This window comes from Ornithorhynchus anatinus, chromosome 3 (assembly GCF_004115215.2).
Source record: "Ornithorhynchus anatinus isolate Pmale09 chromosome 3, mOrnAna1.pri.v4, whole genome shotgun sequence".
In the NCBI taxonomy this organism is placed as follows: domain Eukaryota; kingdom Metazoa; phylum Chordata; class Mammalia; order Monotremata; family Ornithorhynchidae; genus Ornithorhynchus; species Ornithorhynchus anatinus.
The window spans coordinates 34594401-34612645 of NC_041730.1; the positions used below are offsets into that span (position 1 = coordinate 34594401).

General features: G+C 41.5%; 1 protein-coding gene across 7 annotated transcripts in view; it reads left to right on the forward strand.

The window, feature by feature from the left end:
• NAV2 (neuron navigator 2) overlaps nucleotides 1–18245 on the forward strand; it is a 355390-nt gene that overhangs the window by 310272 nt on the left and 26873 nt on the right. For 5 of the 7 annotated variants that reach the window (XM_007658581.3, XM_001505596.5, XM_029059803.2 and 2 more), the window contains 9 exons: nucleotides 2222–2305; nucleotides 2791–2902; nucleotides 3341–3486; nucleotides 6220–6228; nucleotides 6655–6827; nucleotides 12019–12172; nucleotides 13152–13311; nucleotides 13997–14097; nucleotides 16025–16120. In XM_007658581.3, the coding sequence (XP_007656771.1) occupies nucleotides 2222–2305; nucleotides 2791–2902; nucleotides 3341–3486; nucleotides 6220–6228; nucleotides 6655–6827; nucleotides 12019–12172; nucleotides 13152–13311; nucleotides 13997–14097; nucleotides 16025–16120 (1035 nt within the window). The remainder of the gene's footprint in view (nucleotides 1–2221; nucleotides 2306–2790; nucleotides 2903–3340; nucleotides 3487–6219; nucleotides 6229–6654; nucleotides 6828–12018; nucleotides 12173–13151; nucleotides 13312–13996; nucleotides 14098–16024; nucleotides 16121–18245) is intronic. The other 2 variants (XM_029059807.2, XM_029059804.2) reach the window with 1 other exon arrangement.

The window sequence follows — 18245 nt, forward strand, 5'->3', positions numbered from 1 at the left end:
CTAAGAAGACAAAAATTTTAAATGCCCTTGAAGCAATATGCATAGTTTAGTCAGTCTCTTCCTACCTTCTTTGGATGATTAGTCTTTCACTTGGCACATTAGTTGAGGTGAAGTTGCTCGCCGTTATTTGAAAAGTGTTTTGTTCACATAAAAGCTATTGGTCCTGGTGCTGTTTTAAAATAAATATTTAGTCTTACCACACACTGCCGTCTGTGTTAACTTGTTTTATTATCTGCCACTTTTCTCACAGACTGAGCAGTGTTTATTTTGATAGAAATGACTCCTCAGAGTCATTTTATCCTGATGTTTTCATTCTATTTGAGTTTGTTTTCACTGTGGATGTGAGAGCAGCACTTTGGAGAAGCCTGCTGTGTACTGATGATGAACAAGCCTGAAATAGTTTTGCCATTCCATATTTTTCTAAAACTCATGACCTGAGAGAATACTGGTTATGTCTTCTGACAAGTAAAATCAACCCTTCTGCTGTGAATTTGTCTGAATATTTAATGTTATTGCCTTTTGAGTGCCACTCCTATTTAGCTCATATTTTGGGAGCAAGCCACTGCTGCTTCCCTTGTAATATCAAGTTCGTCTCTTGAAATGGAAGGAGGAGAGCTGTAAATAAGTTATAGAGTAGCAGAAGTAGAAATATTTAGGGCATATTATTTCAAGGATTCATAGTAGAGCTGGAGTTTGCTCTGAAGCAGTTCGAAAACAAATTCTTCCAAAATAGGTCTTTTCCCCCATTGGTTTCTTTTCCATCATGTTCTAAGATAATCTGGAATTGACCAATTTTGAGTTCATCATTAACTTCAGCAAAAAATACTAACTTTTTTTTACCTCCGCCAGCTGAGGTTGACCAAAAAATCAGAAACTTTCCTCATTTTAAAACCTAAGGATTGTTTAATCCAGAGGAAATAAGCAGTCCCTCCACAATTCTGTTTCAACCAGTCTCCACTCAGCCCCACCGAATCAATCTTACCTGGCTTAATGTCAGTGTAAGAGCTAACTTTTATAAAGGGAGATACTCTAAGAGAAAGATTTTAAAGCAGATATTTTCTGGAGTTGAGGTAGGCTAGAGGAGCAAAAGAAGTTCTTACTATAACTTATTCTCTGATGCTGGTTATTATGACACAGTACTTAATGTCATGTGCATGAAAGGGTGTTTTAACAGTTATTGTTTTGAGCATAACTCTCCCTAAGGGACTGCGATACAAAGGACTACTAGGTATAACATAGAGATGATTGTTAATAAAGGAACACTCAAAACTTCAACATGGATGTATAACAGGCTGTGATCTGCAGTATTGCTTTTGTAGTTCTAGCAAATACTGACCAATCTTTGTAACTGGAAAAAAAAATTGCAGTTAGTGTTGGAGCACCTGATATTCAACTTGTTTAATTCTCTGAGTTTCAGAAATATGTTCAAATGGTAGATCTGAGTTTCTGAAATTTCTCTTTATTTGAATATCAAAATCAACCCTCCCCAAAAAACTGTTTATGGTAAATTTTACAGGGGATCTTCTAAAATATTCATTTGGGGAATTCTAGAGTTTGGGGCACCAGACAGAGAGATTTAATTTTCCATACATGTCATTGAACATTAAGCTGTTACAAGCAGTTGAACAACTCTCTTCCCAATGGATTTGAACAATTTAAAAAAAAAAGAACAAACTTTAAGCCTATGCTACTTGGTCAGGTAAAGGACCAGGATGTTGTCAAGACAGAAGATCCTGCTCCAAGAAAACTTGTCTCTGGGAGGTTCAGAGAAACAAATTCATATTTATCTTGTCTCTATGTTATTTGGTATGATTGGACATTCTTTCCTGATTACTGCTCTGATCCACAGTTTTTAAGCATATGCAGATTGCTTTATACTACGGTGTTGAAAATCGGTGTATGTTGCAAAAATGTTCAGTGTTACCCTGAGTTTATTATGCAAATGAAACTCTGATATCAAAATTGAACAAGCCTCCTGGCCAACAAATCCTACCTTTACCTAGAAATAAATCTCTAGCTCTGCAGCATTGTTTTTCTATGATAAACAAGTTGCTATAGAATACAAAAATGTTTCTTATGCTGACAGTCATGCTCTGCCTAGGCAGTTCTGCTATGTTTCATTAAAGTCCAACATTCAGTCCATCATCTTAACATCTTAACATCTACGTGCTATCTTTCTTTTGGAGATGGTTACCTCTGTGCTATTGTGTTTACTTTCCAGGCTCACCTTGTGGCAGCCTTTGAGCAGAGCCTTGGAAACATGACAATCAGGCTTCAGAGTCTGACCATGACAGCTGAACAGAAGGCAAGTATGAAAAAATACATTGTTGTGAAAAGTGAGGTGGGGAAAAATAAGAGATTGTTTTCTTTAAGATCTGGCTATTGTGTAGTTTGGAAATTTCATGAATCACTTTCGGGGATTGTAGAAGGGCACATGGAATCAAATGGCCAGATTTAAATCAAATAATCTGAATCAAATCAATTTTAAAAGTGGTACAAAATATGACAGTATATTGTATTCTCCCAAGTGTTTAGTACAGTGCTCTTTACACAGTCATCTAGTTTTTTTTGTGCGTATATTGTATTACCCCAGGGATTAGCACAGTGTGTGGTGCACAGTAAGAGCTTATCAATTATCACTATGGATGAAAATTAATTGATTGCGGCACTTGGAGACCATACCTGTGACAAAGTCAGGCTCCATTGGTTCAGCTCATATTGTTTGGATTGAAGGATGGGAGTTGGTTCAGAAAGCTTTTAGGGTTTCAAATACTTTTCTGTGTCCTCCAGGACTCGGAGCTGAACGAGTTAAGGAAAACCATTGAGCTTCTGAAGAAGCAGAATGCTGCTGCCCAGGCTGCTATCAATGGAGTAATTAACACTCCTGAGCTCAACTGCAAAGGTAAATTCAAATCTACTTTCAGCTGAAGTGTCACCCTCTCGGGACACCTTCATCCTTGAAAAATACCTGATGCAACTCCCTAGCTACAGTTTGCTAGGGACAAACTTTCAGGACTTGGAAGAGTTCAATCTTGGATGATTTCAAGATTGGTAACTTCATATGTATGGCTAATTAATGGTTATTCAGTACCTCATTCAGTGCCCTTTGGTTCATCAAAGATGTAGTAAACAGCACATGGAATAAAAAGATTCACAGCAGCCCATTATAATTGTTTCCTCTGCCCCAAACTCTACCTGGCGGTTGTCAGCCCTGTAGAAAAACGAAACACTTAAGAATATATCTTATGCCTCCCTTGGTAGGCACACAAGTTGCATAATTTCCAGTATCAAATAATTCTGTTGTGTCAAGAGCTCCTTTCACCTCCTTTTCTATATTAAGGGAATGGCACTTCCCAGTCAGCTGACCTCCGCATCCGAAGGCAGCATTCTTCAGACAGCGTCTCCAGCATAAACAGTGCAACTAGCCACTCCAGTGTGGGAAGCAACATGGAGAGCGATTCAAAGAAAAAGAAGAGAAAGAATTGGGTGAGTGCCTTTCAGCAGTCATTCCTAGTGCAGCTTTGAAATGACCTCACTGATGTTCAGTGAAGAGGTCAAACTAAAACAGCAGAAACACAAGATTAACCATAAATGAAGTTGCAGTCCTCAGTGAAAGTTGATTTTAGAGAAAAATCACATATATACATATATATATATATGTATATTTTCCCCACCAGGATTTTCAAGAGCATTTATTAAGCTACTTTTATCTTACATCTACCCCAGTGTTTAGACAGTGCTTGATACATGGGAAGCACTAATAAACATTACTGTGTGTGAAGTTCTGCATTTCGTGCTTGGAAACATATTGTAGAAAGACATGGTCTCTGCCCTGGAACAGCTTGCAACATAATGTGGGGTTGCGAATGGGAGGGAACAAACAAATGCAAATTTTGCTCATGTACAAAATAGCTGCAATGATAAAAGTAAATTATAGAAAGTTGGGGAAACAGGGGTTGTGTTTGCACTGAATGTTGTAAATTTAAAATTTAGGAAAAAATGAATCTCAGTGCTTCATCTTTCTTAAATGTTTAATTTCAAATCTTGATGTGTCTTATAGTCTAGACACTGGTGAACTGGACTATTGCTGGAACATTCCTGGAAAAGGGGGGTGGAAAGGTGGAAAGGATGGGAAAATAATGTAAGTTAAAGGGGGTGAGGGGAGCTAAGACAATGGGGAGGTTGGAAAGGAATTAATTTTGAGATAGAAAAATGGGAATAGAAGGACAGGGAATGCCTAGAAGAGACTTTCTTCTCAAAGAGAGAGTAAATTGGAGAAAGGAGAAAAAAACTTTCCAAGTAGAATGAAGACAAGTGGGAGGAAAATGCATATTCAGATTATTTTGGCTGAAGCACTTGCTGCTGTTTCAGACAATCCTCTCTCCTAATGCACCTGCACACTGTCAGGGAGTGGGAGGGATTCTGAGCTGACAGTTACCCCCAACTCATAAAATGCAAGGTATTAAGGCCCCCTTTTCTTGCTTTCTTTGGTGGATTTTTAAAAATTGGCTCTTATGGGTTGGTAAATCCTGCTTGTTTTCATCCACTCTTTCAAAATAAATGTAAGCCTCTTAATAAGCATTTGAGATTTTCTAAAATTTTAGCATGACATCTCTGCTGTTCTAGGTGGGTAATAGGATTTGTAAGATTGCATATGTCTTCGGGTGACTTTCTTGAGGTTAGGAAATAATCACCTTTTACTTTTTATTTCTCATTCTTTCCTCATTTTATATTGGACCCAAGGCTCCATGTGCTGGAGGAAAGGTACTCCAAAATGCAAGTCCCTTCTCCCTCTAGGTCTTTCACTTTTGCTTTAGTGACATGATTGTATACAGTTTCCTGAAGTATTTACTTATTAATATAGTGGGATTGAACAAAACCCTCCTTTTCACTGACTGCATTTCCTTAGTTCCTCTATTCATCAATGCAGTGTTGTACAGTCAAGTATGAAAGATTATTCTCCAGCAGCAGTGATCCTAAAGTATGTGAGTTGTTCTAAACTGTAAGAGTCTCCTCGAGATTGTAAGTTCCCTGAGAGCAGAGAATGTGTATACCAACTATGTTATATTGTACTCTTCTAAGTGCTTAGTACAGTGCTGTGCATATACTAAGCACTCAATAAATACAATTAATTGATTGTAATGATCAAAAGAGCAAGTTTAAGGTGAATCAGTTTTCTCTAGTATTTCCAATTTTTAAAATCACAAAAATTCAATATTAATTCCTTGCTTTTCAATGGTGCTCTCTCCCCTTCTTTTCAAATAATGTTTCCCCCTTCCTGCCTGCAAACCTCTTCCTTCAGTGTCCACGAAATTTCCAAACTCTGTGAGCATAGTAGACTTTTCCAAAATTACTGGGGCTGCTTTTGGAATAATTGATAAGACACTGTGAGAGGAGGAGAACTTTTTTTAATTGTGAAAGTTTGTTCTTTCCACTCTGCCTGAGAATGGACAAGATAATCAATACGTCCTAAATTAAGATAAAGGGGTGATGAGTCTTTAGTGTCTTATCATGGTCAAATAGATGTTCTCATTCATTCCATACATCTTTCATTTTGATACTGTGCTAGTAGGGAGTTGAAGTCCATTTAAACAAGAACAAAGGTTCCATAGCCCTAGTTAGTGTAAGTGGTAATAAGTTAAATGGGAACAGACTGAAAATTCCTTTTAATATCGACCAATCTTCACTGTACTTTTTCCATGAAACCAACACAAACTGGATAATTAGCATTTAGCTCACTTGGAAGAAATTAGAATGTGTCAGGGTTATTTGTATTGTATAACTCATTTTGTAAAAGAGGTGGGCCTGGATTTTACAAATTGTTGCTAACTCAAACTGCATTAAAATTATACAGTTATGAAAAGGAAATTTTAGTGGCTTAATCATTCAGCTGAAAAGGGGTTGGGGGAGGAAGGGGAATTCCATGTTTTCATTAGCTCCAGAAATGAACATGGATTCACTTTTACCTGAGATGGAAATTTTAGAAGCATTGGGGTTCCAAAGAATTTAGGGGTTTGCCCATTCCTTCCATGATTGAGAAAGCCTGGGATCTGGCAGGCCGAGTGGTCCCAGATTGGAGCAAGTTACTTGCAGTGTGTGTTTTGTTGATTGGTCATGTATGTCTGAAAAGTCCAGAGCTTTCTCTGTCACTGGCTCTATCTGTTAAAACTTGTCTTTTTTCCTCCCCCTCCCCCTTTTTGCTTGCGCTTCCATGGGCAGGTCAACGAGGTAAGGAAGACCAACTTTAAATACCAAATACCAAGCTAACGCATCCATTTATAAGACTAACTCCATCCACATCCATCAATGTCTGAGCATATTGCTTTGTTGCTGCAATAACCACATCATCTCAAAATTCATGTGCTGAGCCGAATTCAATCTTGCCGTTTGGACATAGCTTTGAGAAAAGAATAGGCATGGGCCACATCGAAAGGTTTAGTCCTTTTAACTGTTAATGTTGAATGATTGTTTCTTCTTGATCCTTTCACTGGAAGAAGTAGACTTTGGTTGTTCACATCTTTCACCAAAAAAAAAAGGGGGCAGTTTGGTAGCTATTTTATTTCAGAGGTCTGCATGTCTGTGTTTTCCCCTGGCATGTCACAGATGTTCTTTGCAACATCTTCTACCCTGGCCTTTTTTTATATATATTTTCAGTTACGCAGCTCCTTCAAGCAAGCTTTTGGTAAGAAGAAATCACCAAAGTCAGCGTCTTCTCACTCTGACATTGAAGAGATGACTGATTCGTCCTTGCCCTCATCACCCAAGTTGCCTCACAACGGCTCCACTGGCTCTACTCCCCTGCTGAGAACCTCCCACTCCAATTCTCTGTGAGTCAGGTCTTTGTTATTTAAGAGTCGGCCTCTTCGCTGGGTGCAGTGGGAAAAATAAGGAGTGAGAGACAATCACTGAGAAGTCTCTGAGAAGCAGTATAGCCTAGTGGAAAGAGCACAAGCCTGGGAGTCGGAGGACCTGGGTTGTAATCCTGACTTTGCCACTTTTCTGCTGTGTAACCTTAGACAAATAACTTTTGTGACTCAAGTCCCTTATTTAAAAATGAGGATTCAATACCTGTTCTCCCCTCTACTTAGACAGTGAGCTCCACGTGGGACCTGATTATCTTCCATCTACCCCAATGTTTAGTATCCATTCAGTCATTTAATAATATTTATTGAGCACTTACTGTGGGCAGAGCACTAGCCTAAGTGCTTGGAGTGTACAATTCGGCAACAGATCGAGACAATCCCTGGCCAACAACAGGCTCACAGTCTAAAAGGGGAAGACAGAGAATAAAACAAAACAAGTAGTCAAGCATCAATACCATCAAGATAAATAGAATCACAGATATATGCACATCATTAATAAAATAGAATAATAAATATATACAAATATGCACAAGTGCTATGGGGAGGGGAAGGGGGTAGAGAAGAGGGAGGGAGTAGGGGGAATGGGGAGGGGAGGAAAGGCACAGGGAAAGGGAGGACTCAGTCTGGGATGGCCTCCTGGAGGAGGTGAGGTCTCAATAGGGCTTTGAAGAGGGAAAGAGAGTTTGGCAGATGTGAGGAGGGAGGGCATTCCAGGTCAGTGGTCCAGGGGTTGACAGCGGAACAGGTGAGAACGAGGCACCATGAGAAGGTTAGCTACAGAGAAGCAGACTGTACAGCGTGGGCTGCAGAAGGAGAGAAGGGAGCTGAGGTAGGAGGGTTCCAGGTGGTGGAGAGCTTTGAAGCAGTGAGTGAGGAATTTTTGTTGCATGTGAAGGTGGATAGGCAACCACAGAAGGCTTTTGAGGAGGGGAGTGACATGCCCAAAGCGTTTCTGCAGAAAGATGATCTGGGGAGTGAAGTGAAGTATTGACTGAGGCGGGGAGAGACAGGAAGATAGGAGATCACAAAGGAGGCTGATGCAGTAGTCCAGTCGGGATACTATGAGAGATTGTACCAGCAAAGTAGCAGTTTGGATGGAGAGGAAAGGGCAGATCTTGGCGATATTGTGAACGTGAGACCGGCAGGTTTTGGTGAAGGATTGGATGTTTGGGGTGAATGAGAGAGCAGAATCAAGGTTGACACCGAGGTTGCGGGCTTGTGAGATGGGAAGGATGGTAGTGCCATCCACAGAGACAGGAAAGTCAGGGAGAGGACAAGGTTTGGGAGGGAAGATAAGGAGCTCAGTCTTGGACATGTTGAGTTTTAGGTGGCGGTGGACATCCAGGTGGAGATGTCCTGAAGGCAGGAGGAGATATGAGCCTGGAGGGAGGGAGAGAAAATGGGAGGAGATGTAGATTTTGGTGTCATCTGCGTAGAGATGATAGTTGAAGCCATGGGAGCCAATAAGTTCACCAAGAGAGTAAGTATAGATGGAGAACAGAGGGGACCAAGAACTGACCCTTGAGGGACCCCTACAGTTAGGGGATGGGAGGGGCAGGAGGAGCCTGTGAAGGAGTCTGAGAATGAATGGCCGGAGAGATAAGAGGAGAACCAGGAGAAGATGGAGTCCATGAAGCCAAGGTCGTATAAAGTGTTGAGGAGAAGGGGATGGTTGACAGTGTCAAAGGTTGAGGAGGATTAGGATAGAGTAGGAGCCATTGGATTTGGCAAGAAGGAGGTGATTGATGACCTTTGAGTGGGCAGTTTTGGTGGAGTGGAGTTGATGGAAACCAGATTGGAGGGGGTCCAGGAGAGAGTTGGAGTTGAAGAATTCAAGGCAGTGAGTGTAGACTCATTCTAGGAGTTTGGAAAGGAAGGATAGGAGGGAGATAGGATGATAACTGGAAGGGGAAGTGGAGTCAAGAGAGGGATTTTTTAGAATAGGGGGTCATGAGCATGTTTGAAGTCAAGGGGAAGAAGCCACTGGAGAGTGACTGGTTAAAAATGGGAGTTAAGGAGGGGAGGAGGGAAGGTGTGGTAGTTTTTATAAGATTAGCGGGAATGGGGTCCGAAGCCCAGGTGGATGGGGTGGCACTTGAGAGGAGGAAGGAGATTTCCTCTAAAGATACTGCTGGGAAGGATGGGAAAGTAGAGGAGAGGGTTGAGAGCAGGGGGATGGGGAAGGGGGAGGGGTGATTTTGGGGAGCTCAGACCTGATGGTGTTAATTTTTGTAATGAAGTAGGTGGCCAGATTGTTAGAAGTAAGGGATGGAGGAGGGGGAGGAGCAGGAGGCCTGAGAAGAGAGTTAAATGTCCGGAACAGTTGGCGGGGGGTGATGGGCATGGTTGTCAATGAGAGAAGAAAAATAGTTTTGCCAGGCAGAGGAGAGGGCAAAGTTAGGGAAGGAAAGGATAAATTTAAAGTGAACAAGGTTGACTTGGTGCTTAGACTTTCTTCAGCAGCGTTCAGCAGCTCGAGAATAAGAGCGAAGGAGGCGGACAGTGGCAGTGATCCAGGGCTGTGAGTTAGTGGAGCAAGAGTGATGGCGGGAAAGGGGAGCAAGCAAGTTGAGTGCAGTGCTTAGCACATAGTAATAGCTTAATAAATGTCTATTATTATCATCATTTCCATTTATGTGACGGGGGGGTGGTTTACATGGTAAAGCGTCTAGTGTGGGGGGCTTTTTAAATGGTGCTTATTAAGCACTTACTGTGTGTCAAGCGCTGGGATAAGTACAAGTCAATTAGGTTGGACACAGTCCCTGTCCCACTTCGTGCTCACAGTCTAAAGTAAGAGGGAGAACAGGTATTGAATTCCCATTTTACATTTGAAGAAACCAAAGCACAGAAAAGTTAAGTGACTTGCCCAAGGTCACACAGCAAGCAGTCAGCAGAACACTTGGCAGAAGCTGGATTAGAATCCAGGTCCTCTGACTCCCAGGCCCATGCTCTTTCCACTAGGCCATGCTGCTTTCATGTAAGAACATTCAGGAAATGTTTGATGCCGATTGCTGAGATGGATTAAGAAATCTGTTAAATGAGTTCTGAGCTCAGGCTTATATGTTCTAAGAAAACTATTCACATACGCTAAGAACCTGATGAATCCTTATTGCAGCTTTCATAGAAATCAGAGACACACTGGGGCCTAAAAAAGAGGTATCCTACTTTTAGTTTGATACTGAAAGTTGAGTGCCCCAAGACAATGCTAGCACATTTTCAGGCTCATGTTGAATCAGGAAACAGAGGCTGTCCCAAGAATGAATTTGTTTTTGGAATACCCCAAGTATACTACCCTGTCCTAAGAGGTTGGACTGAACTTGTAAATACACTTATCTGCTGTGCAGTATAATCAGTCTAGGCATTAATGGACAAGGGCCAATTTTAGATAAAATTCTAATTTACTCATTATATTCTCCATTTGTCCCATGCCTTTTTGTCTCAGTTTCTCAAAATTGTGAAAGGGAGAAAGCCAACCTTCTTTGGAAAGGGAAGATGAATGCATCTTCACTTGGAGAGGGCCTTTAAGGTGAAAAGGTTTTGCAGAAAACATGCCTATATTTTTCTCTCCCAAAGGTTTAGTGCAATACTCTGCACGTAACACTCAATACATATGATTGCTTGACTACGAAGCAGTTTTTATAATTACACTCTTCAGTTAGTTCCCATATGCCAAAAAACAGCTTAGTAATGATACAGCAAACCACTGAAAATCAGATTGGGAGGTAGTAATTTCAGATTAATTTTAATTTTCTTCCTGGCTGTGCCCAAATTAAGCTACATCTGCATTTCTCTTGACAAACTTACAAATGATTTTCCTCTCATGATTAAAATATACCCCTGCTCTCAACTATTTTTCAGGTCAGGTTTTTCTTGGCCATCTCTCTAGGGTTCATCACTTTGAAAACAGACTGAGGATCATTTTTGCCCAGACCACATGTTTAACATCTCTTTCAGAGATAATCAACTTCAGCTTCATAACTTTCTGAACTTGAATTTCTTCTGTCTTTGGTCCAAGAAATGTCAAACCTTCCTGCTTGGAATCCCCCTCCATGTGTGTGATCATCTGAATGAATAGAATCTAAGAGCCACCTTTTATTGTTCAAATTCATCATAACTTTTATGATTCAGCATCCTTTGTCATTTTGGCAAGTATCTGCAGAACAGATCTAGCCAAATACAAAGATGAGCAGAGAAAAAGTCCGTGCTTCAGGGAGAAAGCCAGACAGAGCAGCATGTTTACCTTTATTTGTCTCAAGACTGCTGTTTGGTGGGAAAAGTCACATCTGTGGAAGGAAAAGGCAAGGAATGTTTTTCCACTTCATTGTGACCAAAGGGTACACGTGCTCTGAGACCCTCCCACCACAGACTGCAATCATCATCTGCTGTTTCTGGAAAAGATGAAGAGTTCCTCACTGCCATAAGATCATTTCAGACTAAGATATGGGAGGGAGTAGAGGCTGCAAGTCCCGTAAATGGTTTGAAAATTACTTGGAAATTGAGGGTTTTGTAATGATGCACATATACAGAAAAGCATCTCATTCCTATGTCGGGAGTCCTTTCTTGTTTTGGCCCAAACCACACATCTGTAAGCATCCAATCTTTAAAACAAGTAGAATCCCTTCTTCACATGGGTTTGAAAATCTTTTGCCCTACCAAATTATTAAAGGAGGCCAGCTGTGCACTCTTCATGGGGTCATCAGTCTAGAAAGGTGCTTCAATTCCATCTGTTCTTCCCTATTTTAAATGGAAATATGTGTGTGTGCATGCATGTATTTTTTAAAAGATGAACAGTGACAAAGCTGAACATTGAGGTTCTTCATAAAGAAACTGTCATCAAGTTTGCTCCACAAACTCTCCTGGTAATCAAGTCCATGTGCTCCCAGTACTGTCAGAAGCGGTTCTCTGTTTCGGTGCTAACCAAACCATTCCATTTACCTCAGCATCCAGAGACTAATATGGAGATAAACAGTAATTTATATGGAGCATATCTTTGCTGAATGTGAACATCATAAGGAATCAGTCAAAAAGTCTATTGTTTGGCACCTCCACATTACTGGGGTCCCGTAGGGGGCAAATCATAGGAGGGACATTTGCAACCAACTCATTCCCCACACTATCTCGCTTATCAACCTTTCCCATTTAATTCTCTTCTCAGCATTTCTGAGTGCACCGATAGTGAGGCTGAGACTGTGATGCAGCTGCGAAATGAGCTAAGAGACAAGGAGATGAAACTGACAGATATCCGTCTGGAAGCCCTGAGCTCAGCTCACCAGCTCGACCAGCTCCGAGAGGCCATGAACAGGATGCAGGTATGGCTCAGGCTGGGAGGTGAACCTGATTACATCTGCAAAGGAATTTCAGTAGGCCTTAGACCACCCCCAGGAGACCACACAAGCTGTAAAGCAGAAGATGTGACTGCCTAGATTCATTTCCAGCACTCAAAAGAGTGTGTGTTCCCATTAACCCATTGTGTACAAGCCCCATCTCAACTCCATTTCCATTTCCACTCCATGTTTTCTTTGTCATAAACACCTTCGATAGCCCCCAATCATACTGTATATTACTGCACTTTGTTCATGTGAGCTGTCTCACTTCATTTCAAGTCCTGGTAAACTACCTGAGTGAGGAAAATCTGACCCTTTGGCTCGATGGAAGGTAAAATGAAATGCAACTGAAAGATGTTCAGAAAGACAGTCCCAGTGGAATGACACTCTTCTCTGGAGACCTCTTTTGCTTCAGCCTTGCCCTCTTATGTGGAAAGTTCAATAAATTCTGCAGTTTTCCCGTCTATATGATGAATAGCTTGATGCTAAGCATCACCCTGTATTTATAATGCTGTATTTATAATGTCCTGAAAATGCTTTAGCATTCTAAACTTTGCCACTGGCATAATGGAAAGAGGACGAATCCAGAAGTCAGGGGATGGGTTTTAATCTCAGATCCACGACTAACCTATGAGTGGCCTTGGGCAAACCACTTAACCCTTCCATGCCCATTTCAACATTTGTAAGTTAGGGAGAAGAAACCTGCTCTCCTATCTTTTAAACTGTGGTTCAGAAATTGTATCAAATTTGATAGCCTTATATATACCCCAGTGTTTAGCACAGTATTTGGCTCTTAGTAATTAAACATGTAGTAATGGTGTTATCATTCAAAAGTGCCATTGGGTCTCTGTCTTGGAGTTATTTATATGATTCACTTCTCTGCCTCATAACCAGAAATGGATCACCTGGAAACCAAGGCTTAGGTCACTCAGTCCAGACAAACTTCCCCCTTTATTCTTTGCAGAGTGAAATTGAGAAGTTAAAAGCAGAGAACGACAGGCTCAAGTCTGAGAACCAAGGCAGCTGCAGCCGGGCTCCGTCCCAGGCGTCCATCTCCTCCTCCCCAAGGCAGTCCCTGGGGCTCTCGGAGCACAGCCTAAACCTCACTGAATCCACCAGTCTTGGTGAGTAGAACCATAAAGTCATCAGGCAGATTCAAACCTAGAGTGAGTGAGTACTGTTGATATTGATAGCCTCGAAGAGGAGGGAAAAAGAGCATCAGGATTAATGCAAAGGTGTTTGACATATGTATAGAGAGGGGGCATTAGGGTGGGAAGGTAGAGCCATGCAGCTACACGTATTATTGACATAAACCCAGTCTCTAGAATGTTGTCATGCTTCGCTTAAACATCCCCCAAACTCTTAGCTTTTGCCTTGGCCTGAATTATGTTCTGAGCCATAATGCTGATCTGCAAGGTGGATGCTGCTTATAAACATCGAGATATGACCTTCTTGTCTCAAATAGATTTCTGGCTGATAGAAAAGTCAATGGAATTGATTGTTTTGGTTTTCCTTGTGAGCATATTAAAGCCACTGCTTGTTTTTTCTTTTTTTTTTTCCATAATGCTGCAATTGTTGTTCTAGTGGCTCTGGTTTAAGTCTTTATTTAGCCCTTTCTATTCTGCCAAACCTGTGACTGCTGTTAGATTCTTTGGTTCTACCATTACTCTACGATTGCTTCATTTATATTTGATTTCCCATTCATCAAGTTTTTTATGCTGCTTTCCTAGAAGTTGTGTTGGAAATGGAGAAAGCTTGGCTCCGCTGTCACTCTGTGGCTAAGAGGCTGTTGATGTTTTCCATTCGCAGACATGTTGCTGGATGACACTGGTGATAGCTCCGCTCGGAAAGAAGGAGGCAGGCATGTTAAAATAGTTGTCAGCTTTCAGGATGAAATGAAATGGAAGGAGGTTAGTTTTTATCCCTTTCCCCACATTATGGCCCTCCCCCAGTTTCTAAAAATACCTAGTTTAGAAATTAACCTTAAATGTAATTGTTTAGCAAAACTACTAACATTTTAGCATGACAGATATTCATTTCCTCCCAAAAATAGTTGATGTTAAAATGGGTCATTTAGCACCTTTTTTAAATTTCAAATTTTCAAAGTATAGAAAAGGACGGGAAGTAGACCCATGTCTCTATCTTGAAGTCACTGAAGTTACGTTCTATTGGGAGTAGTTTCTAAACTAAAAGCCACTTTAAAGATGGGTTAAGTAAGAAAGTTAACCCAGTAAGAAATCAACTGATGAAGGAGTAGTCTCATCAAGTAATTATCATCAGCTGGTCTTCATCCTTTATAGCAGAAGAAATTATCTTCTCCATGCTCAGTAGGAGATGAGCAGCTCTAGACTGTAACCTCCTCCTGAGTGTACTCTCCCAGTGCTCTTCACACAGTAAGTGCTTAATAAATACCACTGATTGATGAGGTAGCTGAGAAAAATGAATTGGCTTAAAATGGGTCAGTGTGTTTCTGTTTTACCTCAAACATCAAAGCTCTCTTGGGTGATTCTGCATTCAAAGAAAATATTTCTATTCTCCAGTTTGGTCATGAGGAAGAAAATTACAGTAGGTCTGAAAAATGTTATAGGAAATATTCACATCAAATAATTTCAGGGAGCCAGAGTAGTGATCATGTGAAGATAAAGTCTTGTTGCTCAACATCTCTCCAAATCTGTTGATAATAATATGCCCTAGCTTCCAATTGTCCCTGGACTAGCACGATCTATGCTACTTCAACATTGATGGGGCTAGAACCTTTGTTTAACAGTCAAACTCCTTCATAGGTTCAGTGGAAGGGGGTAAGAGGAATAGAGATAGGTAGCTTTATTTTCAGAGGTCAAATGGAGAGTGGCATGCTGACCATGAGAAATGTTGTTCCCAAGTATCTATCAATCAGTGATACTTACTGAGTGCTTACTGTATGCAGAGCACTGCCCCAAGCACTTGGGAGAGTAATAATAATGTTGGTATTTGTTAAGCGCTTACTCTGTGCAGAGCACTGTTCCAAGCACTGGCGTAATACAGGGTAATCAGATTGCCCTACGTGGGGCTTACAGTCTTCATCCCCATTTTACAGATGAGGGAACTGAGGCACAGAGAAGTTAAGTGACTTGCCACAGTCACACAGCTCACAAGTGGAAGAGCTGGGATAGGAACCCATGACCTCTGCTCCCCAAGCCCGTGCTCTTTCCACTGTGCTACGCTGCTTCTCTAAGTACAGTACAACGGAGTTGGTAGACTTGGTCTCTGCCCAGTAGAGGCTTGCAGTTGAGATATAATAGATCGAGGAGGAAGGAAATGAGAGAAAATGGGCCAAGTTTATCTTTTCTTCTACAGAACTCTTCTCGCAGCATCCCGACTATTAAAATCTTGAGAGTGTTTATACTTCAGTATTAGCTAATTGATATTAGAAGAGCGCCCTCTTTAGCCTGTAACTCGCCATCTAAACTGTAAGCTTGTTATGAGCAGAGAGCGTATCTGCTAATTCTTTGTATTGTACTCTCCCAAGCACTTAGTACAGTGGTCTGCACCTAGTAAGTACTCAATAAATACCATTGATTGATTAATTGGCAGCATGGAGGTTTGTGACATTTTACAAGCCTCTTAAGTGCTTTTTCAGTCTAATTCCCAAGTATCATTTCTACTACACCTTCAACCCTAAAGAAGTTTCGTAGAGCCCGGGAAAGAGCATAATTTCTCCAAGTAGAGCAGGAGTTGAAATTTTGCAGGATTTCTTTTTTGACCAGGCTGTTATGAACTATAGGGGAACTTAGATTTTCTGATGTACCATCTCCAATGATGAGGTTGCTCCTCATTTCAATATTCCGTTGCCCTTAGGATTCCAGACCACACCTCTTTCTCATTGGTTGCATTGGAGTTAGTGGCAAGACCAAATGGGATGTACTGGATGGAGTGGTTAGACGACTGTTCAAAGTAAGTAATTTTTTTTATATTTGTGATATTTGTTAAATACCTATTATGTGCCAAGTGCTGGGTTAGATACAAGATAATCAGTTTGGAAGGAGTCCGTGTCCCACATGGGAATCTCACTCTTAATCCCCATTTCACAGATGAGGTAACTGTGGCACCGAGTAGTTAAATGACTTGCCAAAGGTCACACAGCGGACAAATGGCAGAGCCAGAACTAGAACCCAGTCTTTGAGATGGAAGTGTTCCCGGGCAAATGGTAGCAAAGTGTGGATTGAGCTCGTGAGTGCATAGGCAGAATCTTCTATGTGCCCTAGCCCTAGTTAGTCTTCCTGGTTACCCCCTATCTCTGAGATGCCAACAGTGCTACTTCCCTGCCTCACATTCCAACCCTCACAACCTTAGGCCCTGGCTGCTTTCATAAAAGTCAGGTGGAATGCACTACAGACAACCATTTGAGGAGGTGGTTATGAAATAGTTGTCAGCGAAGACATTTTTAAGGTCTCCATTCTTGCTCAGTAATCTCTGCTATTTTCCAGCATTTGAAAGTCAACGTCATTAGCAAGTATAGTGATTTCTCTTGTTTTCGATTTGGACTACATATTTCAAAAAAGTGCCCAAAGAGTCTCTAGTGACAGTAGATAAAGTCAACACAGGAAGAGAAGCAGCATGTCCTAGTGGTTAGAGCATGGTTCTGGAAGTCAAAAGGACCTGGGTTCTAATTCTGGCTCCACCACTTGTCTGTTGTGTGAGCTTGAGCAAGTCACTTAACTTCTCTGTGGCTCAGTTACCTCATCCATAAAATGAGTATTAAGACTGTGAGCCCCATGTGGGACATGGACTTTGTCCAACCTGATTAGCTTGTATCTACCCCAGCTGTTAGTACAGTGCCTTGCACCTAGTAAGCAGTTAACAAATACCATTAAAAAAGTTGTTTTCTGCTCTGATCACATTTATAGGTTGTAAACCAGGTGAGTTGCTGAGTCTGGTGGTTTGCTTAAGTGAGGGAAAAGGGGAGAAGTTATGGGCTTGGAAGTGATGGTTTAGGAACCAGACGTAGTTTTGAAAGAAATTTATGAACCAGCACCTTTCAGCAAGTGGAGATTGTTGTCTGGGGCCCTGAGTCATGCTTCTGCACCAAATTCCACTATCCAAAGTGTTCGGGATATGGGCGTGGGGCTTCTTGCTCTAGTGCCTCTCCCATCCTATCTGTGCCCAAACCTGATCCCTCTGTGCTTTTCTGCTGCCCTAGCCTGATGGCCACGCCTAGAACCAACCCTCAATGGAGATGAAGAGATAAGAGAGATGAAGGATGAGATGCAGGTGAAGGGCAGGGAGCAGAGAATTAGGGACCATTCTAACTAAACCACTTTTCAGAGACAACCAATGAAAGAGAAGCAGCATGGCCTAGCAGAAAGACCCCAGGCCTGGGAGTCAGAGGATCCAGAGGACCCAGATTTTAATCCCGGCCCAAACTGCCTGCTGTGTGACCTCGGACAGTTCATTTCTCTGTGCCTCAGTTTCCTCACCTCTAAAATGGCAATTCAATACCTATTCTCCCTCCTACTTATGCTATGAGCCCCTTGTGGGGCAGGGTCTGTCTCTAACCTGATTATCTTATATTCGTTCAATTGTATATATAGAGTGCTTACTGTACGCAGAGCACTGTACTGAGTACCTGGGAGAGTGTAACACAAAAATACGACAGACACATTCCCTGCTCTATACCTGTGCTTAGTACAATGCTTGGGACATAGAAAATGCTTAACAAATACCATTAAAAGAAGTTGGGGCTAAAAAAAGACATAACAAGGACTGGACCGATGATGGCATCATCCACCAAGCATGAGAGCTGAGGCTCAGTCCTGGAATATCAGGATCTAGAACCTGCCAAAGGAGTTGATTATGGTACTAATGGTTAGCACAGCTACGCTGAAATTCTCTCACTCCCTAGGGTCATGTTCTCACTGGTGCTCAGAATAATAGCAATTATAATACTTGTTAAGTGCTTTCTGTGTGCCAAGCACTGTTCTAAGCATTGGGGTAAATACAAATTAATCAGGTTGGGCACAGTCCCTATCCTTCAAAGGGCTCACACTTTTATCCTCATTTTACAGATGAGGTAACTGAG